Source organism: Ranitomeya variabilis, chromosome 2 (genome assembly GCF_051348905.1).
Source record: "Ranitomeya variabilis isolate aRanVar5 chromosome 2, aRanVar5.hap1, whole genome shotgun sequence".
NCBI classification, from domain to species: domain Eukaryota; kingdom Metazoa; phylum Chordata; class Amphibia; order Anura; family Dendrobatidae; genus Ranitomeya; species Ranitomeya variabilis.
This window is the reverse complement of record NC_135233.1, coordinates 284,595,712-284,621,578: the sequence shown is the minus strand read 5'-3', so window position 1 is coordinate 284,621,578 and position 25,867 is coordinate 284,595,712. Positions and strand designations below refer to the sequence as shown.

At 41.9% G+C, this 25,867-nt stretch overlaps 1 protein-coding gene across 2 annotated transcripts in view; it reads left to right on the top strand.

Moving 5' to 3' along the window:
• ARHGEF9 (Cdc42 guanine nucleotide exchange factor 9) overlaps positions 1-25,867 on the top strand; it is a 423,137-nt gene that overhangs the window by 251,387 nt on the left and 145,883 nt on the right. For both annotated transcript variants that reach the window (XM_077285097.1, XM_077285099.1), the window contains one exon: positions 17,741-17,920. In XM_077285097.1, coding sequence (XP_077141212.1) covers positions 17,741-17,920 — 180 coding nt within the window. The remainder of the gene's footprint in view (positions 1-17,740; positions 17,921-25,867) is intronic.

Below are 25,867 nucleotides of genomic sequence, written 5' to 3'. Positions count from 1 at the left end.
CAAATGCTTGTAAGTAGTTGGTTCCTATATAGTAATATATAAATAAGCTTGTTGTGTAGTTGGGCCCAAGGGCATAACTATAGTGGGGGCTTGAGTTGCACTTGTAACGTAGAGGTGCCCAAAAAGTCTCTTTGGTCACTAAGAGAAAACCCGTACTAGTAAACTTGTGATAGTTGGGGAACCTGTTGTAATTTTTGCATTGGGCGTTTCAAGTTATGTACTGGTTGGGCCTTGACGCCACTGCGCACAGCTTGCATTGTAAGAGGCTTGGTTGGGGCACTATCTTCTACAAATGGTTGGTGGATAGCTGTAAAGGGTGAGTGAAGCTTATTATTAAGAGAAATAATACCTGAGGCCATGTCTATATGTCTATAACAAACAATCATAGTACAGCTTTAGTTTTCCTCCCTGATCTAGAAATGGTGTTCACAATTGGGCCTCATTGTGCTATCGTCTATACTGCAGAAACCACTGTTATCTAATAAGGATCCAGCCCTAAACAAGTGAAGCTCAGGGTCACACAGCTGATGTGTGAATGATCTTGGAGAAATTTGATGGGCCTGTCACAAGCTTTACCTGGTCCTCTTGTCAAAGGCACAGCATCTCTGACAGGCTTTCCCTCACTCTGCCGTTTATATGCAGTGTTCTTGCCACTTTATATTTATTCCTCGATGCACCAGAGAGACTCTACGCTTCCGATCAGTGATTCCCAGTGACACTAGTGTGTGAGTGGCCTACAGTTTTGACAGCATGGAAAAATGGCACGTTGTCACCGCATGGGTGCAGAGATCGCCACTATTTACCTATATTTAAGGACCATTTGCTATTGTCATTTCTTATTGGCAAATAATGCAATGCCTTATGCCAAGTTTCGAACATCAGGTGAAGTAAGGTGTTTCTCTTAGATCTGGGGTGGACAAAGAAGGTAAAAAGCTCCAGTCCTTTATATGCAGTAAAAAAGACAGTAGTTCAGAGGCAGACACAGATAGAAGAGGGCCTGTCCAAAAATGTGACTGTGAGAGAAACTGTTGCCGCTTTTGAGCAGGAAGTAGACCTCCTTACTTCTTGGGCCACAGATTGCATCAATAGTATGTCCAACCCTGGATCACACATATAGTATGTTCACACCTTAGATCATAATGATATCATACTAGATGTGGAATCATCTATCTACCATTATTTGGACATTTTCTGTTACATCATATGCCTGGGTTCACACAAATTTGTAAATTCTAAGGCCAGCCATGTCTGCAAATTGCCGACATGACTGCATCCACAAAAGAGGTGAGGCTAGTATTTAATCTGATATTTAGTAAAATTAATTATGTCCACTTGGATACTGATTTACATTGGTCAATGTGCAGGAACAGCCCTGCAACCAAAAATACATTCATCTGCACCAGTCCTATGTGTGAGCTGGACCTGCCAAAGGTTTAATTATACCGACTCTTCTTCTCCAGCTCCTGATATTCTCCCATCTGCCTTTGCAACATTTTCATCTGAAGTTAATTTTGAACCAAAAAGGGGTTAAAGCCGCCAACTTTCTTGGCCTGAATTTCTAAATATAGATGATGGTAGGCAGTGAGCGTAGGCGGCATCACAATCAGTGACTCACGCAGCAGCAGTTGCCTGAAAGTCTCCTACAGAGCATACAATAATTCAGAGGCAAAACACTGGCAAAGCTTAAAGGATGTATTAGTGCTGACTGCGTCTTCCACCAAGTTCCACATAAAAATGTTCAGAGCCTGAAGAACTATCTGTGTGACTCATAAATGATGCATTTTAGGCATGTATGAAGCGAGCAAGTGGTCTTTGTGGTAAGGTTGTCCTGTATGAGCCAGCCCTGTGATATTGGATCATGGAGTGATCACAGTAGGCTTTCTTTATGACTGATAAAGCAGATGTTGTTATCTGAAAATCACTACATTTGCTTCTGAAAATCTACATTTTTACATTTAGCCCAGAATGTGCATCGCTTAATGCCCTTTATCTAGTGAAACAAAGATAAAAGACGGCCTGACAAGTACTCTGTATTTGTTGCTTCGAAGATTACGATGACTGTCAGGCGGAAAGTTATGTTAATTAAATGGTAGAAAAGTTCTTGAGATGGAAGTTGAGAACAATTAAAAAAAATCTTGTATCTTTCTTTTTTGCAAAAGCTGAAATATTGTAAAATTGGAAAAGCATTTTCTCCCTCTTTTAAGATCAATCAACTCTATTTTGTATTAAGAAGTGAGGGAAATGTTATTCCTTCTGATGGCTTTGATGGCTGGCTTTCGTCTGATGAGGCCATTGCGAAATGTAAGCAATCGACAATAGGCCACCTGATTTCAGTGTTGACCTATTGTTTAACATTGCATATTATTTGGACCATGAGTAGGAAAGCCCCACACCACATTACGCCTGTGGACTCATGTACAAAATGAAAATGTAGCTTTATTCATGGGCTGAAAATGGATTTTCTTCTTGGTTTTCATCATATAGCATATAGAAATTTCGGCTTACCATGTGATAGTGATTCCAGGGTCAACAGTTGAAGTCTCAGGAGGTGCCAAAGAGGAGGAATCCCTATAGGTAATTGATGATTAAATCGACAGGTTCAACTGATAGTCTAATGTATATGGGGCACCAGCCAACTGATCGTTGGAGACGTCGATCGGATATGTCAAATTTTGGACTGCTGATCACTTTGTTCTCCCAGAGATAAGCCACTAGCAGAATATGTCTGATAGAGAACACAGGAGTGCTTGGCCAAGTGAACGCTCTTGTGTGTGGCAGAGATGGACTAGGTGGCTGGTGGCCAAATGATCAGTCAAGGTACCGTTTAGCCAACAACCATTTGCTGTGTATGGTGAGTTTAAATTGTCTTGCTCACTGCGTAACAACATTGTAACTTTTACTTCTTCATTTAGTACACCTAAGGAGATATTGTAAGGCTCTCAATTATAGCTTTGTCAAACATCATCCTCATGATCATCTCGGCATCCCAGAACTAGTGTAGAACAAACCGCACCATCTGCAGCTTGTCATATTGTTGAATGGGTGTTGGATTACATTGCGAGCCATAGTGTTCTTTCTCGTAGTAGTGTTGTATTATTACTTGTTCTCCTTTTAAAGATGAGGACAAAAAATGAATGTAAAGTGAGGTAGCAGTAAACTATAAGGTGCTAGCCATGTACAGTCTTGCTCATGTTGAGTGTTGGAGCTGATTTCTGAGCAGCACACTTGGCTAGTGTTGCAGGCTGTCTCCACAATGGCCTCGCAGCATAAGTGCTGTTATCTCCAGCCTGCAGGCGCGTTCATGGGAAGGTGTTCATTACATATTCCTTGTTCCTTTCACTGTCCTATTCTCTGCATGTCCTGGGCCATCAGTTAATGCCTCTTTTATTATGAAGCATGACAAAGGCTGGACAGGGCTGGCCAGAATTACTTACAATGTTATTTAGTGTTACACGTGCACACATTTGACAATATAATTATACTCTGTACCACTGGAATGTTTCTTGGATTGTTGTAGTAATAAGGGAAACCAAGTACGGGATGTAAAGTGAATTGAATGGTAGTGATAACATTCCCTCGGCCCTCCTTGCATTGTCAGCGATGATTTGGATGCATCTGGTTTATTCTAGCAATTTTTCAGACTATGGCTAAATTAGGAATATAGATATTATGGCCACCATCAGGGTAGTCAAAGGGTTACTGGCATCCAGAACCCAGGAAAGAGATCTAATCATTGCTACCATGTGAAAAATTGGGTCCATTTATTTCAAGCAAGTGAAAAGCAAAGCAAAGGCAACCATTGCTTACCAATACCACATTCGCACACTGACTGAACTCTCCCAGGACAAATACAACTCCTGGCAAAAATTATGGAAACACCGGCCTTGGAAGATGTTCATTCAGTTGTTTAATTTCGTAGAAAAAAAGCAGATCACAGACATGGCACAAAACTAAAGTCATTTCAAATGGCAACTTTCTGGCTTTAAGAAACAGTAAAAGAAATCAAGAACAAAAAATGTGGTAGTCAGTAATGGTTACTTTTTTAACCAAGCATAGCGGAAAAATTATGGAATCACTCAATTCTGAGGAAAAAAATATGGAATCATGAAAAACAAACAAACAAAGAAACACACCAAAACATCACTAGTATTTTGTTGCACCACCTCTGGCTTTTAGAACAGCTTGCAGTCTCTGAGGCATGGACTTAATGAGTGTCAAACAGTACTCTTCATCAATCTGGCTCCAACTTTCTCTGATTGCTGTTGCCAGAGCAGCTTTGCAGGTTGGAGCCTTGTCATGGACCATTTTCTTCAGCTTCCACCAAAGATTTTCTATTGGATTGAGATCCGGACTATTTGCAGGCCATGACATTGACCTTATGTGTCTTTTTTCAAGGAATATTTTCACAATTTTTGCTCTATGGCAGGATGCATTATCATCTTGAAAAATTATTTCATCATCCCCAAAGATCCTTTCAATTGATCGGATAAGAAAAGTGTCCAAAATATCAACATAAACTTGTGCATTTATTGAAGATGTAATGACAGCCATCTCCCCAGTGCCTTTACCTGACATGCATTCCCATATCATCAATAACTGTGGAAATTTGCATGTTCTCTTCAGGCAGTCATCTTTATAAATCTCATTGGAACGGCACCAAACAAAAGTTTCAGCATCATCACCTTGCCCAATGCAGATTCGTGATTCATCACTGAATATGACTTTCATCCAGACATCCACAGTCCATGATTGCTTTTCCTTAGCCCATTGTAACCTTGTTTTTTTCTGTTTAGGTGTTAATGATGGCTTTCGTTTAGCTTTTCTGTATGTAAATACCATTTCCTTTTGGCGGTTTCTTACAGTTCAGTCACAGACGTTGACTCCAGTTTCCACCCATTCGTTCCTCATTTGTTTTGCTGTGCATTTCCTATTTTGGAGACATATTGCTTGAAGTTTCCGGTCTTGATGCTTTGATGTCTTCCTTGGTCTACCAGTATGTTTGCCTTTAACAACCTTCCCATGTTGTTTGCATTTGGTCAATATTTTAGACACAGCTGACTGTGAACAACCAACATCTTTTCCAACATTGCGTGATGATTTACCCTCTTTTAAGAGTTTGATAATCCTCTCCTTTGTTTTAATTGACATCTCTCGTGTTGGAGCCTTGATTCATTTCAGTCCACTTGGTGCAACAGTTCTCCAAGGTGTGATCACTCCTTTTTAGATGCAGACTAACGAGCAGATCTAATTTGATGCAGGTGTTATTTTTGGGTATGAATATTTACAGGGTGATTCCATAATGTTTTCCTCAGAATTGAGTGATTCCATAATTTTTCCCCTATGCTTGGTTAAAAAAGTAACCATTACAGACTACCACATTTTTTGTTCTTGATTTATTTTAGTGTTTCTTAACCCCTTCACCCCAAAGCCTGTTTTCACCTAAGTGACACGGCCAATTTTTACAATTCTGACCACTGTCACTTTATGAGGTCATAACTCTGAAACGCTTCAACGGATCCTGGTGATTCTGAGATTGTTTTCTCGTGACATATTGTACTTTATGATAGTGGTAAAACTTCTTCGATATGACTTGCATTTATTTGTGAAAAAAACAGAAATTTGTCAAAAATTATGAAAATTTAGCAATTTTCAAATTTTTCGTTTTTATGCCCTTAAATTAGAGATTTATATCACATAATATAGTTAATAAACAACATTTCCCACATGTCTGCTTTACATCAGCACAATTTTGGAAACATAATTTTTTTTTGTTAGGGAGTTATAAGGGTTAAAAGTTGACCAGCGATTTCTCATTTTTGCAACAAAATTTGCAAAACCATTTTTTTTACGGACCACCTCACACTTGAAGTGACTTTGAGGGGTCTATATGACAGAAAATGCCCAAAAGTGACACCATTCTAAAAACTGCACCCCTCAAGGTACTCAAAACCACATTCAAAAAGTTTATTAACCCTTCAGGTGCTTCACAGGAATTTTTGGAATGTTTAAAAAAAATTGAACATTTAACTTTTTTTTCACAAAATTTTTACTTCAGATCCAATTTGTTTTATTTTACCAAAGGTAACAGGAGAAATTGGACCAAAAAAGTCGTTGTACAATTTGTCCTGAGTACGCCGATACCCCACATGTTGGGGTAAACCATTGATTGGGCACATGGCAGAGCTCGGAAGGGAAGGAGCGCCATTTGACTTTTCAATGCAAAATTGGCTGGAATTGAGATCGGAACCCATGTCGTGTTTGGAGAGCCCCTGACGTGCCTAAAAAGTGGAAACCCCCACAAGTGACACCATTTTGGAAAGTAGACCCTCTAAGGAACTAATCTAGATGTGTGGTGAGCACTTTGAACCTCCAAGTGCTTCACAGAAGTTTATAATGTAGAGCCGTAAAAAAAATTAATATTAATTTTCACAAAAAATGATCTTTTTGCCCCAATTTTTTTATTTTCCCAAGGGTAGCAGGATAAATTGGACCCCAAAAGTTGTTGTGCAATTTGTCCTGAGTACGCTGATACTTCATATATGGGGATAAACCACTGTTTGGGCGCATGGCAGAGCTCGGAAGGGAAGGAGCGCCATTTGACTTTTCAATGCAAAATTGGCTGGAATTGAGATCGGAACCCATGTCGTGTTTGGAGAGCCCCTGACGTGCCTAAACAGTGGAAACCCCCACAAGTGACACCATTTTGGAAAGTAGACCCTCTAAGGAACTAATTTAGATGTGTGGTGAGCACTTTGAACCTCCAAGTGCTTCACAGAAGTTTATAATGTAGAGCCGTAAAAAAAATTTATATTAATTTTCACAAAAAATGATCTTTTTGCCCCAAATTTTTTATTTTCCCAAGGGTAGCAGGATAAATTGGACCCCAAAAGTTGTTGATGTGTGGTGGGCACTTTTAACCCCCAGTTGTTTCACTAAAGTTTAGAATGTAGCGCTGTGAAAATTAAAAAATCATTTTTTCTTTCCACAAAATGATCTTTTAGCCCGCAATTTTTTTCCCCCAAGGGTAACAGGAGAAATTGGACCACAAAAGTTATTGTACAATTTGTCCTGAGTACGCTGATACCCCATACATTGGGGGGAACCACTGTTTGGGCGCACGGCAGAGCTCGGAAGGGAAGGAGCGCCGTTTGAAATGCAGACTTAGATGGATTGGTCTGCAGGTGTCATGTTGCATTTGCAGAGCCCCTGATGTACCTAAACAGTAGAAACCCCCCACAAGTGACCCTATATTGGAAACTAGACCCCCCACGGAACTTATCTAGATGTGTTGTGAGAACTTTGAACCCCCAAGTGCTTCACTACAGTTTATAACGCAGAGCCGCGAAAATAAAAAATATATTTTTTTCCACGAAAATTATATTTTAGCCCCCATGTTTTTATTTTCTCAAGGGTAAGGCTGGTTTCACACTTGCGTTTTTATCTGCATGCGTTTTAAAAAAAAACACATGTGTGAAAAAACGCATGTAAACGCGGTAAAACGCATGCGTTTTTTAGACGCCTGCGTTTTTATAGAAAAACACAAGAAAACAAGAAAAAAACAAAAAACCCTAACCCTACCCCTACCCCTAACCCTACCCCTAACCTGAAATACGTGGCACTGAAATACGTGGCACTGAAATACGTGGCACTGAAATACGTTTATATACTTATATACGTATATACATATATAAGTGCCACGATATTTCAGTGGCCACGTATATAAGTGCCACGTATATAGTGCCACGTATATAAGTGCCACGTATTTCACGTAAATGCCACGATATTTCAGTGGCCACGTATATAAGTGCCACGTATATAAGTGCCATGTACAGTTAGGTCCATATATATTTGGACAGAGACATCATTTTTCTAATTTTGGTCATAGACATTACCACAATGAATTTTAAACAAAACAATTCAGATGCAGTTGAAGTTCAGACTTTCAGCTTTCATTTGAGGGTATCCACATTAAAATTGGATGAAGGGTTTAGGAGTTTCAGCTCCTTAACATGTGCCACCCTGTTTTTAAAGGGACCAGAAGTAATTGGACAGATTCAATAATTTTAAATAAAATGTTCATTTTTAGTACTTGGTTGAAAACCCTTTGTTGGCAATGACTGCCTGATGTCTAGAACTCATGGACATCACCAGACGCTGTGTTTCCTCCTTTTTGATGCTCTGCCAGGCCTTCACTGCGGTGGTTTTCAGTTGCTGTTTGTTTGTGGGCCTTTCTGTCTGAAGTTTAGTCTTTAACAAGTGAAATGCATGCTCAATTGGGTTGAGATCAGGTGACTGACTTGGCCATTCAAGAACATTCCACTTCTTTGCTTTAATAAACTCCTGGGTTGCTTTGGCTTTATGTTTTGGGTCATTGTCCATCTGTAGTATGAAACAACGACCAATCAGTTTTGCTGCATTTGGCTGGATCTGAGCACACCGTATGTCTCTGAATACTTCAGAATTAATTTGGATGCTTCTGTCCTGTGTCACATCATCAATAAACACTAGTGACCCAGTGCCACTGGCAGCCATGCATGCCCAAGCCATCACACTGCCTCCGCCGTGTTTTACAGATGATGTGGTATGCTTTGGATCATGAGCTGTACCACACCTTTGCCATACTTTTCTCTTTCCATCATTCTGGTAGAGGTTGATCTTGGTTTCATCTGTCCAAAGAATGTTCTTCCAGAACTGTTCTGGCTTTTTTAGATGTTTTTTAGCAAAGTCCAGTCTAGCCTTTTTATTCTTGATGCTTATGAGTGGCTTGCACCGTGCAGTGAACCCTCTGTATTTACTTTCATGCAGTCTTCTCTTTATGGTAGATTTGGATATTGATACGCCTACCTCCTGGAGAGTGTTGTTCACTTGGTTGGCTGTTGTGAAGTGGTTTCTCTTCACCATGGAGATTATTCTGCGATCATCCACCACTGTTGTCTTCCGTGGGCGCTGAGGTCTTTTTGCATTGATGAGTTCACCAGTGCTTTCTTTCTTTCTCAGGATGTACCAAACTGTAGATAATGCCACTCCTAATATTGTAGCAATTTCTCGGATGGGTTTTTTCTGTTTTCGCAGCTTAAGGATGGCTTGTTTCACCTGCATGGAGAGCTCTTTTGACCGCATGTTTACTTCACAGCAAAACCTTCCAAATGCAAGCACCACACCTCAAATCATCTCCAGGCCTTTTATCTGCTTAATTGAGAATGACATAACAAAGGGATTGCCCACACCTGTCCATGAAATATCCTTGGAGTCAATTGTCCAATTACTTTTGGTCCCTTTAAAAACAGGGTGGCATATGTTAAGGAGCTGAAACTCCTAAACCTTTCATCCAATTTTAATGCGGATACCCTCAAATGAAAGCTGAAAGTCTGAACTTCAACTGCATCTGAATGGTTTTGTATAAAATTCTTTGTGGTAATGTCTATAACCAAAATTAGAAAAATGTTGTGTCTGTCCAAATATACATGGACCTAACTGTATATAAGTGCCACGTATATAAGTGCCACATATATAAGTGCCACGTATATAAGTGCCACGTATTTAAGTGCCATGTATTTTACGTAAATGCCACGATATTTCAGTGCCACGTATTTCACTGAAATATCGTGGCACTGAAATATCGTGGCACTGAAAGACGTGGCACTGAAAGACGTGGCACTGAAATATCGTGGTACTGAAAGACGTGGCACTGAAAGACGTGGCACTGAAAGACGTGGCACTGAAAGACGTGGCACTGAAATATCGTGGCACTGAAATATCGTGGCACTGAAAGACGTGGCACTGAAATACGTGGCACTATGACTGTCAGAAAATGTTCATTAAACGGTTAGGGGTGAGTTTAGGGGTAGGGTTAGGGTTAGGGTTTGGATCCCTTTATCACCTTGATGGTGGTGGGTGACTTTTCAGTGTGTGTTCTGTTTTTTTTCTATAAAAACGCATGCGTTTTTAACGCAAACAAACGCGTTGAGATCGGACGCCATGTCGCGTTTGGAGAGCCCCTGATGTGCCTAAACAGTGAAAACTCCCCAATTCTAACTGAAACCCTTACCCCAACCCTAACCCCAGCCCTATCCCTAGCCCTAACCCCAACCCTAACCCTAGCCCTAACCCTAGTCCTAACCCTAGCACTACTTTCACACTAGCGTTTTTTTGCATATGTCGCAATGCGTCGTTTTGGCGAAAAAACGCATCCTGCAAAGTCATCTGCAGGATGCGTTTTTTCCCCATAGACTAACATTAGCGACGTATTGACACACGTCGCAAGCGTTGTGCGACGGTTGCGTCGTGTTGCGGCGGACCGCCGGCAGCAAAAAACGTTACATGTAACTTTTTTTGTGCCGACGGTCCACCATTTCCGACCGCGCATGCGCGGCTGGAACTCCGCCTTCACCTCCCCGCACCTCACAATGGGGCAGCGGATGCGTGGAAAAACAGCATCCGCTGCCCCCGTTGTGCGGCGCTTGCACAGTATGCGTCGGTATGTCGGGCCGACGCAGCGCGACGGCCCCGTACCGACGCTAGTGTGAAAGTAGCCTAACGGGAAAATGGAAATAAATATATTTTTTTAAATTTTATTATTTTTCCCTAACTAAGGGGGTGATGAAGGGGGATTTGATTTACTTTTATAGCGTTTTTTGGGCGGATTTTTATGGTTGGCAGCCATCACACACTAAAAGACGCTTGTTATTGCAAAAAATAGTTTTTGCATCACCACATTTTGAGAGCTATAATTTATCCATATTTTGGCCCACAGAGTCATGTGAGATCTTGTTTTTTGCAGGACGAGTTGACGTTTTTACTGGTACCATTTTCGGATACATGACATTTTTTGATCGCTTTTTATTCCGATTTTTGGGAGGCGGAATGAACAAAAACCAGCAATTCCTGAAATTCTTTTAGGGGGGGCGTTTATACCGTTCCGCGTTTGGCAAAAAGGATAAAGCAGTTTTATTCTTTGGGTCAGTATGATTACAGCGATACCTCATTTATGTAATTTTTTAATGTTTTGGCGCTTTTACACAATAAAAACTATTTTATATAAAAAAATAATTGTTTTTGCAACGCTTTATTCTGAGGACTATAGCTTTTTTATTTTTCTGCTGATGATGCTGTATGGCAGCTTTTTTTTTGCGGGACAAGATGACATTTGCAGCGGTACCATGGTTATTTATATCCGTCTTTTTGATCGCGTGTTATTCCACTTTTTGTTTGGCGGTATGAGAATAAAGCGTTGTTTTTTGCCTCGTTTTTCTTTTTTTTTTTTACGGTGTTCACTGAAGGGGTTAACTAGTGATATAGTTTTATAGGTGGGGTCGTTACGGACGCGGCGATACTAAATATGTGTACTTTTATTGTGTGATTTTTTTTAAATTTAGATAAAGAAATGTATTTATGGGAATATATATATTTTTTTTCCTTTATTTAGGAATTTTTTTTTTTTTTTTTACACATGTGGAAAATTTTTTTTTAAACTTTTTTACTTTGTCCCGGGGGGGACATCACAGATCGATGATCTGACAGTGTGCACAGCACTCAGTCAGATCACCGATGTGACAGGCACATTGCAGAGGCTTGCCGGCGCCTGCTATGAGGAATTCTCAGCAGACGCCGGCAAGCAGGGTCATCTCATGACCCGGAAGGAGTCCCGCGGCCATCTTGGATCCGGGGACTCCTTCCAGGTCACCGGAGCAGCGCGATCTCATCGCGCTGCTCCGGTGGGAGAGCGCAGGGAGCCCCCGTCCCTGCGCGATCCCCCTCTATGCAGCTGTCACTATTGACAGCGGCATCAGAGGGGTTAAATGCCCGCGATCGGCGACAGCACCGATCGTGGGCATTGCTGCGGGGTGTCAGCTGTCATATACAGCTGACACCCGCACCCGATCACCGCGGCGCTCAGTGTGAGACCGCGGTGATCGGGGCGCCGTACTAGTACTGCGGCTGGCACTAATGCAGTGCCGGCAGCGCAGTACTAGTACGGCGCATGTCGCGAAGGGGTTAAAGCCAGAAAGTTGCCATTTGAAATGACTTTAGTTTTGTGCCATGTCTGTGATCTGCTTTTTTTCTACAAAATTAAACAACTGAATGAACATCCTCCAAGGCCAGTGATTCCATAATTTTTTCCAGGGGTTGTATAATAGGACATAATAAAATAAATGTAACATAATAAATGATTGTTTACAGATATGGCAAACCAACATAGCAGCACAATTTTGGAGATACTAAATTAGGAAAGAGTTAACTTAATGCTAGATTGGCGGATGCCTCATGACTTCTGTACTTCATATGCTACAGTATATTCTAAGTGTTACTCCAAAGAAGAAAAGTGTAAAAACCCTTTAACCCCTTAATGACTGCTGAGACACCATTTAACGGCGGCAGTTAAGGGTACTTATTCCTCAATGAAATAAGGTTATGATGCCCCCCAGCATCTGAGAATCTCCGGGGTCTCGGCTACCGGGGTAGCTGAGACCCCAGAGAACATGATTTGGGTCTGTTTTTTACCATCCCCAGTCTCATGATCACCGTTATTCACAGAATAATGGCAATTGCAAAAAAAAGTCAGATTTCCCATTCATTTCTCTTATAATAATAATAATAATAATAATAATAATAATAATAATAATTTTTATTTATATGATTTAGCATTCCAGAGCAGAGAGAAATGGGGTCTCTTGAACCCCTCCCTGTACCCGGACCATCCAGCTCTGTCCCCTGGCCCTTGGTGTCTTCCTCCTGGATGAAAATGATGGGTGCATGCGCAGTGTGCCCACCGAGATCTGCTGACCGGAACCGGGCAACAATAGGAGATTTTTCCTATTGGTTCGTTTTGATCACTGTGATAGACCCTATCACAGTGATCAAAATAAAAAAAGGGTAAATCATACCCCCCTTTATCACCCCCTTAGTTAGGTAAAAATAATAAAATTAAAAATGTATTTTTTTAAATTTTTCCATTGGGGTTAGGGTTGAGTCTAGGGTTAGGGTTGTGGTTAGAGATAGGGTTAGGGTTGGGCTAAGGTTAGGGCTGGGGCTAAGGATAGGGTTGGGGCTAGGGTTGGGGATAAAGCTAGGGTTAGGGTTGGGGCTACAGTTAGGGTTAGGGTTGGGCTAGGGTTAGGGTTGGGGCTAGAGTTAGGGTTGTGGTGGGGTTACGGTTGTGGTCTGGGGGTTACGGTTGTGGTGTTGGGGTTAGGGTTAGGGTTTTGTTTTGGATTAGGGTTGTGTTGAGATTAGGGTTGTGTTGGGGATGCGGTTGTGTTGGGGATACGGTTGTGTTGGGGTTGCGGTTGTGTTGGGTTACGGTTGGGGTGTTGGGATTAGGGTGGTGTTGGAGTTGGGGATAGGGTTGTGGTTAGGGTTGGGATTAGGGTTAGGGTTGGGATTAGGGTCAGGGGTAGGGCTGTGTTAGGGTTGAACTTATAATTGGGGGTTTTCTACTGTTTAAGTACATCAGGGGTCTCCAAATGTGACACGGTGCCTGCCATTGATTCCAGCCAATTTTGCATTCAAAAAGTCAAACGGTGCTCCCTCCCTTCTGAGCCCTGCCATGTGCCCAAACAGTGGCTTTTCCCCTCATATGGGGTATCAGTGTACTCAGGAGAAATTGCACAAAAAAATTTCTAGTCCATTTTCTCCTGATACCCTTGTGAAAATAAAAGAAGTTTGGGTCTAAAGTAAATTTTTTGTGAAAAAAGTAAAATGTTCATTTTTTTCCTTCCACATTGCTTTAGTTCTTGTGAAACACCTGAAGGGTTAATAAACTGCTTGAATGTGGTTTTGAGGTGCAGGTTTTAGAATGGTGTCACTTTTGGGTATTTTCTGTTATATTGACCCCCCAAACTCACTTCAAATGTGAGGAGGTCCCTAAAAAAATAGTTTTGCAAATTTTGTTGGAAAAAGGAGAAATTACTGGTCAACTTTTAACCCTTATAACGTCCTAGAAAAAAAATAAATTATGTTTCCAAAATTGCAAAATTGTGCTGATGTAAAGTAGACATGTGGGAAATGTTATTTATTAACTATTTTGTGCAATTTGACTCTCTGATTTAAGGGCACAAAAGTTAAAAGTTTGAAAATTGCAAAATTTTTGACAAATTTCCGTTTTTTTTTCACAAATAAATGCAAGTCATATAAAAGAAATTTTACCACTACCATGAAGTACAATATGTCACTAAAAAACAATCTCAGAATCAATGGGATCTGTTGAAGCTTTCCTGAGCTATAACCTCATAAAGTGACAGTGGTCAAAATTGTAAAAAGTGGCTTTTTCATTAAGGACAAAATTGGCTCTGTCACTAAAGGGGGTAAAGCACAGATCCGTTGCATAATTATCAATGTGCACAATTACAATATCTAGATCTAGGGACCTGTGCTTATAGCGAGTGGTCATCAGCACTTATTAATAGTAACCATACTTATAACCCAGAACCCACCAGCAAGTAGTGATTGCAATCATGTGTATAATACTGAAAAGATAAAAATCTGCTTGGAAAATAAAACCCCAAATGTATCGATGACAGTAAAAAGTACATTAGCAGTACATACAATTATCATTGAAATTAGTTGTATGTTCAAGGCAATACAAGGAAGGGTATGATAGTTCTCACCAAGCCATATCTTCGATTGAGAAAATGAATAATGTAAAAAAAAACAAGCAAACAGTTTTCTTATTACAAAAATATAAAAACAATATAAGGGTTTCTTTGTCTCTTAAATAACTTGTTTAGGATATGCTGTCAACCTATTTGCATTTTCTAGTTTTCTTTGTTTTCTCTACCCAAATAATTGTAGATAAAAATAAAAGAAAAAAGAAAGTACAAGTATCCGAAAACAATTTGTCGTTTTTCTTGTGGCCATCAGAACCCAATTTAACTTAACCTTAATAATAGCCTATGCATGATGGTGTGGATCTATCTATGTAACATAGGCACATAAATTAGATGTATTTGTTGTGCTAGAGCCCTCACAGCCAGGAACAGTGAAGCTAGCGTATTTAATCTGGAGTCAAGTAGAAAAGCTCTTGGGATTTGAACCGGATTCAAGCTGCATGCTTCACTGGCCCGTCCTTGTGTTACAGATTAGGGTAGACTGTGGAGGGCTGTGACATTATCAAGTGCTGCCTTCTGTCCCAGGGATAGTTAGCTCTGCTAGGTTGCTCGGCCTTGACTGCATGTCTTCTCCTTTCCTGCTGTGTTATAGAATGAAGAGCTGGGGATCACACATCAAGTATTGCATTGTGCAAGCAATGTAAACAGATAAACGCCAGAAAGTGAGGAACAGCAATGAAAATGGCCCATCTCCATGATACCTAGCCATCATTATTGTCATCTTTACTTAGTGCGGAGCATATTAGGGATTCAAGGCTTGTACAGTATATGTACTTTTCATCATAGATTACACTGCCTTGTGCATGTACCAGAGACATGCAACATCAGCCGAGGCCTAGATCTAGAGAGGGTAGAGGTCATAGTTGCTTCTGAGTAATTGAGAATGAGTCCAAAGGACCTCACACACTGTACTGCATGGCTCCATTTATACTGCTGAGGTATCATGGACCAATGATCCTATAAAAGCTTGTGACATTGTTTAACTTCTAATGTGGGTAAAATCCTTTAGGGTTTCCTAAGAGATGCTATCATGGAGTATCCCAATAAGACTAATCTCATGACCCAACATTAGCATGGGTCTGTGAGAAATTGGTCCTGTCAAACTAATCTAAACAACTTTGATAAGGAGGCAACTTCCAGACTCAACCAGGGTTAAGCAGTACATGTTGTCTACCTGGTCTGTTCAATGCCTTTTGATATAGTGCCACAGAAAAGGTTGTACATAAAATGACGGTAATGGGACTAGGGTAAAATATGTAGAAGTGGGTAAACAGTTGGCTCAGTTATAGGAAAAAGAGGGTAGTTATTAATGAAACACACTGGAATTGGGTCACAGTTAACAATAGAGAACCACAGGGTCAGTATTGGGCCCTCTTCTATTTAACATATTCAGTAATAATCTCGTATAGGACATACATAGTGGAATTTCAATATTTACAGATGATACTAGACTACACTTGGGCAGAGGAAATAAAATGTAGAATTATATACTAAATTATAAAAACACTGGGTAAAACTTTTACTGAAAAAGACTTGCATATATGGGTGGATGGCAAACTCAAATTTAGTGACCATTGGAAAGCACCTGCTACCAAGGCTAATAAAATCATGGGATGCATGAAAATAGGCAAAGATGTTCATGACAAGAACTTAGTTTTGCTTCAATACAAGTCACTAGTGCAGCCATACTTAGAATACTGTGTACAATTTTGGGCTCCAATGTATAAGAAGGGTGTAACTGAACTAAAGCGGGTGCAGCGAAGAGCTACCAAGGTTATTAAGGGAATGAGAGGACTGTAATACCAAGATAGGTTATCAAACTTGGGTTATTCAGTTTGGATAATTGAAGGCTTAGGGCCAACATTATTACAATGTACAAATATATGAAGGGATAGTACAGAGATCTTTCTAATGATCTATTTACACCTAGGCCTGTGACGGTGACAAGGAGCCATCCTCTATCTCTTTACTGTAAAAGCAGTGAGACTATAGAACTCTCTGCCGCATGATGTTGTAATGGTTGATTCACTCCAAAAGTACAAGCCAGGCCTGGATGCCTTTCTTGAAAAATGTAAAATTCCAGGTTATGGGTACGAGATTCTGTGATGGAACATTCATCCAGGGAACTAGTCTAATTGCCATATGTGGAGTCGGGAAGCAATTTTTCTCCTAATATGGGGCAATTACCATTTGCATCATAGGTTTTTTGGCCTTCTTCTGGATCAACATGTTAAGCTATAGATAAAACTCAACTGATTTAATAGCTATCATCAATCTTAAAAACGATGAAACTATGATAATTGTGCTTAATACTTTTTTTTATTCCAGGACAACTACTTCAGAATAATCTAGAGCAGAGGTGTCAAACTGCATTCCTCGAGGGCCGCCAACAGGTCATGTTTTCAGGATTTCCTTAGCATTCCACAAGGTGCTGGAATCATTCTGTGCAGGTGATTAAATTATCACCTGTGCAATACAAGGAAATCCTGAAAACATGACCTGTTGGCAGCCCTCGAGGAATGCAGTTTGACACCTCTGATCTAGAGTCTGGTTTTTATTTCAGGAAAGACAGGCATATGAACAATAGCTGGTGTAGCAATTTTGGAAAGTGAGGGAAAGAAAGGTCCCTTACGTATAATGCTTACGGGAAAGTGGGAAAGGCTTCTATAGTTTTATATTTTTGTTGGTTGAAATAGACTGGATGAATAGTGCAGTCCATTCAATTGAATGCATGTTGGAAATAGTTTGTTGAACTTTATGAACTGTTCAGTGGTAACTCTAGTAACATTACCCCGATGCACACCGCTCCATTGTAAGAATATATTTGCATGGATCAGCACGCGCCATTTCGTTCATATTGCTTCCTTCTTTGCCTTATTTCCCTAAGCTGAAATGTTTCTGTTTTTATGTTGTGTTGCCGCCTGACATCAGATTTGCATGTCACCCTGTGAATGTGCCGATTGGGATTCTGATGGCGAGCACTAGGTTAGCTCGTGCCGTACTGCAACAGTAATTCGCCTACTGTATATTGTGGTATGTTGTGTGTTTTGAAATTAATATATTTTTTTTATTGTATAACAATAGCAAAACCTGCTGAGCTAAATAACACTGATGACCCTGTCTTGTCTCTGCAGCTGATCAGCGGTGGATCTATTGTCAGTGCTGAGGCAGCATGGGATCACGTCACCATGGCCAACCGGGAGTTGGCATTTAAAGCTGGAGACGTCATCAAGGTCCTAGATGCTTCTAATAAGGACTGGTGGTGGGGTCAGATAGATGACGAAGAAGGATGGTTTCCAGCCAGCTTTGTGAGGGTAAGTAACTCCAAAAAAGATCAATTATTTCCACAACGTAATATATATCTATAATAGTGTGTAGTAATGATAATCATATTACCACATGTATCAGCCTGCATATCAACATCACCTCCCCCAGCATTAATCATGTTAACTATAATGACATCATTTAATAGCCTAAAACCCAACAGCTGTTTCTAGTTCTGCATTGCATCAGTGAACACAAAATTATGCAGCGCTCCAAAAAAAATAAAAATACAAGCTGAACTCAAAAGTTCATTCCTGCACTATGTTAAATCTGCTGTGATAGTAAGGAACACATTATAATCAAAGTGAGTGAGGATGGAAAGCATAATGCGCCCAATGACACTGCCTTGCATCCCAATATTTTAGCACTTGTATCTAGACTATGTATACATATACTGTATATAGTCCAGTTGCTAGTGTTAAAATATTGGAAAAAGACGAGCAAAGAACTAAAATAATGTGATTGCATCAATATGCACATACTTAAACTAATTCCTTGTTGAAACACCCTTTGAATTTCTGACAGCATTCAGTCTTTTTGGGCAATTGTCTATCAGCGTGGCACATCTAGAATTGGCAATCTTTATCCATTGTTCCTTGCAGTGGTGCTACAAATTTGTCAGATTAAAAGGGCATCTCCTGTGTACAGTGCCCTTTTCAGCTCAACCCACAGATTTTCAGTTGGATTCAGGTCTGGGCAACGACGGCTTAGCCATTCCAAAACTATGATCTTCTTCTAGTGAAGCCATTTTGTTGATGCTTTGGAGGTATACCTAGGGTCACTGTGGCATGGAAAGGTAACATTTCTCTTCATCTTCAGGTTTTTAACAGTGGACTGAAGGTTTTGTTGAAAAATTCCTTGCATCTTCTCGCCCGACCACTTGCACCAGTGACCCCATTCCATCACATCTCCTCCAGTCCCTTTCCCCGGCTGTCACCTCTCACCTAACAAAAATATTCAACCTTTCCCTCACTTCCGGTATTTTTCCCTCCTCATTTAAGCATGCCATCATACATCCATTACTTAAAAAACCCTCCCTCGACCAAAATTGTGCCGCTAATTATAGACCTGTGTCTAATCTTCCCTTCATCTCTAAACTCCTCGAACGCCTGGTCCACTCCCGTCTTACACGCTATCTCTCAGATAAATCTCTTCTCGACCCTCTTCAATCTGGCTTCCGCTCTTTACACTCGACTGAAACTGCCCTCACTAAAGTCTCTAATGACCTACTAACAGCTAAATCTAATGGTCACTACTCCATGCTAATTCTCTTGGATCTCTCTGCAGCATTCGACACTGTGGATCATCAGCTCCTCCTCACTATGCTCCGCTCCATCGGCCTCAAGGACACCGTTCTCTCCTGGTTCTCCTCATATCTCTCTGACAGATCCTTCACTGTATGTTTTGCTGGTTCCTCCTCCTCTCACCTTCCCCTTACTGTTGGGGTTCCTCAAGGATCAGTCCTAGGCCCCCTCCTCTTCTCTTTGTGCACTGCCCCTATTGGACAAACAATCAGTAGATTTGGTTTCCAGTACCATCTCTATGCTGACGACACCCAATTATACACCTCTTCTCCTGCTTTCACGCCGACCTTCTTAGAAAACACCAGTGATTGTCTTACCGCTGTCTCTAACATCATGTCCTCCCTCTATCTGAAACTGAACCTGTCAAAAACTGAACTCCTCGTGTTCTCTCCCTCTACTAACCTACCTTTGCCTGACATTGCCATCTCCGTGTGCGGTTCCATCATTACTCCAAAGCAACATGCCCGCTGCCTTGGGGTCATCCTTGATTCTGAGCTTTCATTCACCCCCCACATCCGATCACTGGCTCGCTCTTCTTATCTGCATCTCAAAAACATTTCTAGAATTCGCCCTTTTCTTACTTTCGACTCTGCAAAAACTCTTACTGTTTCACTTATTCGTTCTCGTCTGGACTATTGTAACTCTCTACTAATCGGCCTCCCTCTTACCAAACTCTCCCCGCTCCAATCTGTCCTGAATGCTGCTGCCAGGATCATATCACCAACCGCTACACCGATGCCTCTACCTTGTGCCAGTCATTACATTGGCTACCCATCCACTCCAGAATCCAGTACAAAACTACTACCCTCATCCACAAGCACTCCATGGCTCAGCACCACCCTACATCTCCTCTCTGGTCTCAGTCTATCACCCTACCCGTGCCCTCTGCTCCGCTAATGACCTCAGGTTAGCATCCTCAATAATCAGAACCTCCCACTCCCGTCTCCAAGACTTTACACGTGCTGCGCCGATTATTTGGAATGCACTACCCAGGTTAATACGATGAATCCCCAATCCCCACAGTTTTAAGCGTGCCCTAAAAACGCATTTGTTCAGACTGGCCTACCGCCTCAACGCATTAACCTAACTATCCCTGTGTGGCCTAATAAAAAAAACAAAAAAACAAAACAAAAAAACATAATCAGGTTCCTCGCATCATGTTCTCATACACTTTATGCAGTTAATAGCACTCTGTGTCTGTACTGCTACATACTTAGGCTGTCAACTGGTTCATGCAGCTTTACATGAACACCTGAGCCTTACACTCGTAAGCGCTGCGGAATATGTTGGCGCTATATAAATAAAAATTATTATTATTATTATAAAAATTGACAGATATTTGGAACTGTTCATAATTCCCTCCACATTTACCAAAGTCCCTGTTCCAGTGGCTGAAAAGCAGCCGCAAATCATAATGTTGCCTCCACCATGCCTCACTGTAGGTATGATGTTCTTTTGCTGCTGCACAGTGTTGCCTATGCTTCAAACATATATTTTTGAATCATCAGACCATAGCACATTTTCCCACATTCTTTTGGCAGACTTAATGTAGGTTTTGGCAAAATAATAGTCGGGTTTGGATGGTTATGTTTTCTTAGAAAAGGGTTCCATCTTGCCACCCTACCCAACATGCCAGACATGTGAAGAATAAGGGAAATTATAGTCACATGCAGTACACAACCAGTACTTGCCAGAAATCTCTGCCTCCCTGTTAATGCGGCTCTTGACAACCTCATGGACCATTTTTCTTCTTGTTTTTTTGTCACTTTTTGAAGGACGTCCAGTTCTAGACAATGTCATGTTAGTGCCAATGTGTTGTGAAATTGGATTTTGGGCTCCCCCGGTGGCCACTGGTGGAATTGAACTGGTGTGCATCATCCTCTCTGTTCACCTGTTTCCATCAGGATGTGGGAGTCGCTATTTAGCCTTGCTCCTCTGTCACTTCCATGCCGGTCAACATTGTAATCAGAAGCCTTTCTGTGCATGTTCCTGCTGCTAGACAACTCCCAGCTAAGTTGGACTTTAGTCCTTGTTTGTTTTTGCATTTTGTTCCAGTTCACAGCTGTAGTTTCGTTTCTGTGTCTGGAAAGCTCTTGTGATCTGAAATTGCCACTCTGATGTTATGAGTTAATACTAGAGTCTTAAAGTAATTTCAGGATGGTGTTTTGATAGGGTTTTCAGCTGACCATGAAAGTGCCCTTTCTGTCTTCCTGCTATCTAGTAAGCGGACCTCAATTTTGCTAAACCTATTTTCATACTACGTTTGTCATTTCATCTAAAATCACCGCCAATATTTGTGGGGGCCTCTGTCTGCCTTTCGGGGAAATTTCTCTAGAGGTGAGCCAGGACTATATTTTCCTCTGCCAGGATTAGTTAGTCCTCCGGCCGGCGCTGGGCGTCTAGGGATAAACGCAGGCTACGCTACCCGGCTACTGTTAGTTGTGCGGCAGGTTTAGTTCATGGTCAGTTTAGTTTCCATCCTTCCAAGAGCTAGTTCTTATGTTTGCTGGGCTATGTTCTCTTGCCATTGAGAACCATAACAGTTTGACCGGCCCAAAAAGGGTTAAATTAATTGACAGAGAAAGGAGAGAAAAGAGAAGTCTGCTGAAGATTTTTTTTTTTTTTTTCCTTCAGTTCTGAGTGTGCTTGTAATTGAATCTCTTGCAAGTCTCCCTATATTGCAGCCTTTCTCTCTCTCTCTCCTTCTAATCCTGGAATGGCTCTGTGTTCACCTGTTTAAAATGGATATTCAGAGTTTAGCTGCAGGTTTGAATAATCTCACCACGAAAGTTCAAAATTTACAAGATTTTGTTGTTCATGTTCCTATATCTGAACCTAGAATTCCTTTGCCTGAATTTTTCTCGGGGAATAGATCTTGCTTTCAAAATTTCAAAAATAATTGCAAGTTGTTTTTGTCCCTGAAATCTCGCTCTGCTGGAGATCCTGCTCAGCAGGTCAGGATTGTGATTTCCTTGCTCCGGGGCGACCCTCAGGATTGGGCTTTTGCATTGGCTCCAGGGGATCCTGCGTTGCTCAATGTGGATGCGTTTTTTCTGGCCTTGGGGTTGCTTTATGAGGAACCTCAGTTAGAACTTCAGGCGGAAAAGGCCTTGATGTCCCTATCTCAGGGGCAAGACGAAGCTGAAATATACTGCCAGAAATTCCGTAAATGGGCTGTGCTTACTCAGTGGAATGAGTGCGCCCTGGCGGCGAATTTCAGAGAGGGTCTCTCTGATGCCATTAAGGATGTTATGGTGGGGTTCCCTGTGCCTGCGGGTCTGAATGAGTCCATGACAATGGCTATCCAGATCGATAGGCGTCTGCGGGAGCGCAAACCTGTGCACCATTTGGCGGTGTCTACTGAGAAGACGCCAGAGAATATGCAATGTGATAGAATTCTGTCCAGAAGTGAACGGCAGAATTTTAGACGAAAAAATGGGTTGTGCTTCTATTGCGGTGATTCAACTCATGTTATATCAGCATGCTCTAAGCGTACTAAGAAGCTTGATAAGTCTGTTTCAATTGGCACTTTACAGTCTAAGTTTATTCTATCTGTGACCCTGATTTGTTCTTTATCATCTATTACCGCGGATGCCTATGTCGACTCTGGCGCCGCTTTGAGTCTTATGGATTGGTCCTTTGCCAAACGCTGTGGGTATGATTTGGAGCCTCTTGAAACTCCTATACCCCTGAAGGGGATTGACTCCACCCCATTGGCTAGCAATAAACCACAATACTGGACACAAGTAACTATGCGGATTAATCCGGATCACCAGGAGATTATTCGCTTTCTTGTGCTGTATAACCTACATGATGTGTTGGTGCTTGGATTGCCATGGCTGCAATCTCATAACCCAGTCCTTGACTGGAAAGCTATGTCTGTGTTAAGCTGGGGATGTAAGGGGACGCATGGGGACGTACCTGTGGTTTCCATTTCATCATCTATTCCCTCTGAGATTCCTGAATTCTTGACTGAATATCGTGACGTTTTTGAAGAACCTAAGCTTGGTTCATTACCTCCGCACCGGGAGTGTGATTGTGCCATAGATTTGATTCCGGGTAGTAAATACCCTAAGGGTCGTTTATTTAATCTGTCTGTGCCTGAACATGCTGCTATGCGAGAATATATAAAGGAGTCCTTGGAAAAGGGACATATTCGTCCTTCGTCATCTCCCTTAGGAGCCGGTTTTTTCTTTGTGGCTAAGAAAGATGGCTCTTTGAGGCCGTGCATTGATTATCGGCTTTTGAATAAAATCACGGTTAAATATCAATATCCGTTGCCACTGCTGACTGATTTGTTTGCTCGCATAAAGGGGGCCAAGTGGTTCTCTAAGATAGATCTCCGTGGGGCGTATAATTTGGTGCGAATTAAGCAGGGGGATGAGTGGAAAACCGCATTTAATAGCCCGAGGGCCACTTTGAGTATTTGGTGATGCCTTTTGGTCTTTCAAATGCCCCTTCAGTCTTTCAGTCCTTTATGCATGACATTTTCCGTGATTATTTGGATAAATTTATGATTGTGTATCTGGATGATATTTTGATTTTTTCGGATGACTGGGACTCTCATGTCCAGCAGGTCAGGAGGGTTTTTCAGGTTTTGCGGTCTAATTCCTTGTGTGTGAAGGGTTCTAAGTGCGTTTTTGGGGTTCAAAAGATTTCCTTTTTGGGATATATTTTTTCCCCCTCTTCCATCGAGATGGATCCTGTCAAGGTTCAGGCTATTTGTGATTGGACGCAACCCTCTTCTCTTAAGAGTCTTCAGAAATTTTTGGGCTTTGCTAACTTTTATCGTCGATTTATTGCTGGTTTTTCTGATGTTGTTAAACCATTGACTGATTTGACTAAGAAGGGTGCTGATGTTGCTGATTGGTCCCCTGCTGCTGTGGAGGCCTTTCGGGAGCTTAAGCGCCGCTTTTCTTCCGCCCCTGTGTTGCGTCAGCCTGATGTTGCTCTTCCTTTTCAGGTTGAGGTCGACGCTTCTGAAATCGGAGCTGGGGCGGTTTTGTCGCAGAGAAGTTCCGATTGCTCCGTGATGAGACCTTGTGCTTTTTTCTCGCGTAAATTTTCGCCCGCCGAGCGGAATTATGATGTTGGGAATCGGGAGCTTTTGGCCATGAAGTGGGCTTTTGAGGAGTGGCGTCATTGGCTTGAGGGGGCTAGACATCAGGTGGTGGTATTGACTGACCACAAAAATCTAATTTATCTTGAGTCCGCCAGACGCCTGAATCCTAGACAGGCGCGCTGGTCGTTGTTTTTCTCTCGGTTTAATTTTGTGGTGTCCTACCTGCCGGGTTCTAAGAATGTTAAGGCGGATGCCCTTTCTAGGAGTTTTGAGCCTGACTCCCCTGGTAATTCTGAACCTACAGGTATCCTTAAGGATGGAGTGATATTGTCTGCCGTTTCTCCAGACCTGCGGCGGGCCTTGCAGGAGTTTCAGGCGGATAGACCTGATCGTTGCCCACCTGGTAGACTGTTTGTTCCTGATGATTGGACCAGTAAAGTCATTTCTGAGGTTCATTCTTCTGCGTTGGCAGGTCATCCTGGAATCTTTGGTACCAGGGATTTGGTGGCAAGGTCCTTCTGGTGGCCTTCCCTGTCTCGAGATGTGCAAGGCTTCGTGCAGTCTTGTGACGTTTGTGCTCGGGCCAAGCCTTGTTGTTCTCGGGCTAGTGGATTGTTGTTGCCCTTGCCTATCCCGAAGAGGCCCTGGACGCACATCTCGATGGATTTTATTTCGGATCTTCCTGTTTCTCAGAAGATGTCTGTCATCTGGGTGGTGTGTGATCATTTCTCTAAGATGGTCCATTTGGTTCCCCTGCCTAAGTTGCCTTCTTCTTCCGAGTTGGTTCCTCTGTTTTTTCAAAATGTGGTCCGTTTGCATGGTATTCCGGAGAATATCGTTTCTGACAGAGGTACCCAATTCGTGTCTAGATTTTGGCGAGCATTCTGTGCTAGGATGGGCATAGATTTGTCTTTCTCGTCTGCTTTCCATCCTCAGACTAATGGCCAGACCGAGCGGACGAATCAGACCTTGGAGACATATTTGAGGTGTTTTGTGTCTGCAGATCAGGATGATTGGGTTGCTTTTTTGCCTTTAGCGGAGTTTGCCCTCAATAATCGGGCCAGCTCTGCCACCTTGGTGTCTCCCTTTTTCTGTAATTCGGGGTTTCATCCTCGATTTTCTTCTGGTCAGGTGGAATCTTCGGATTGTCCTGGAGTGGATGCTGTGGTGGAGAGGTTGCATCAGATTTGGGGGCAGGTAGTGGACAATTTGAAGTTGTCCCAGGAGAAGACTCAGCTTTTTGCCAACCGCCGGCGTCGGGTTGGTCCTCGGCTTTGTGTTGGGGACTTGGTGTGGTTGTCTTCTCGTTTTGTCCCTATGAGGGTTTCTTCTCCCAAGTTTAAGCCTCGGTTCATCGGCCCGTACAAGATATTGGAGATTCTTAACCCTGTGTCCTTCCGTTTGGACCTCCCTGCATCTTTTTCTATTCATAATGTTTTTCATCGGTCATTATTGCGCAGGTATGAGGTACCGGTTGTGCCTTCCGTTGAGCCTCCTGCTCCGGTGTTGGTTGAGGGCGAGTTGGAGTACGTTGTGGAAAAAATCTTGGACTCCCGTGTTTCCAGACGGAA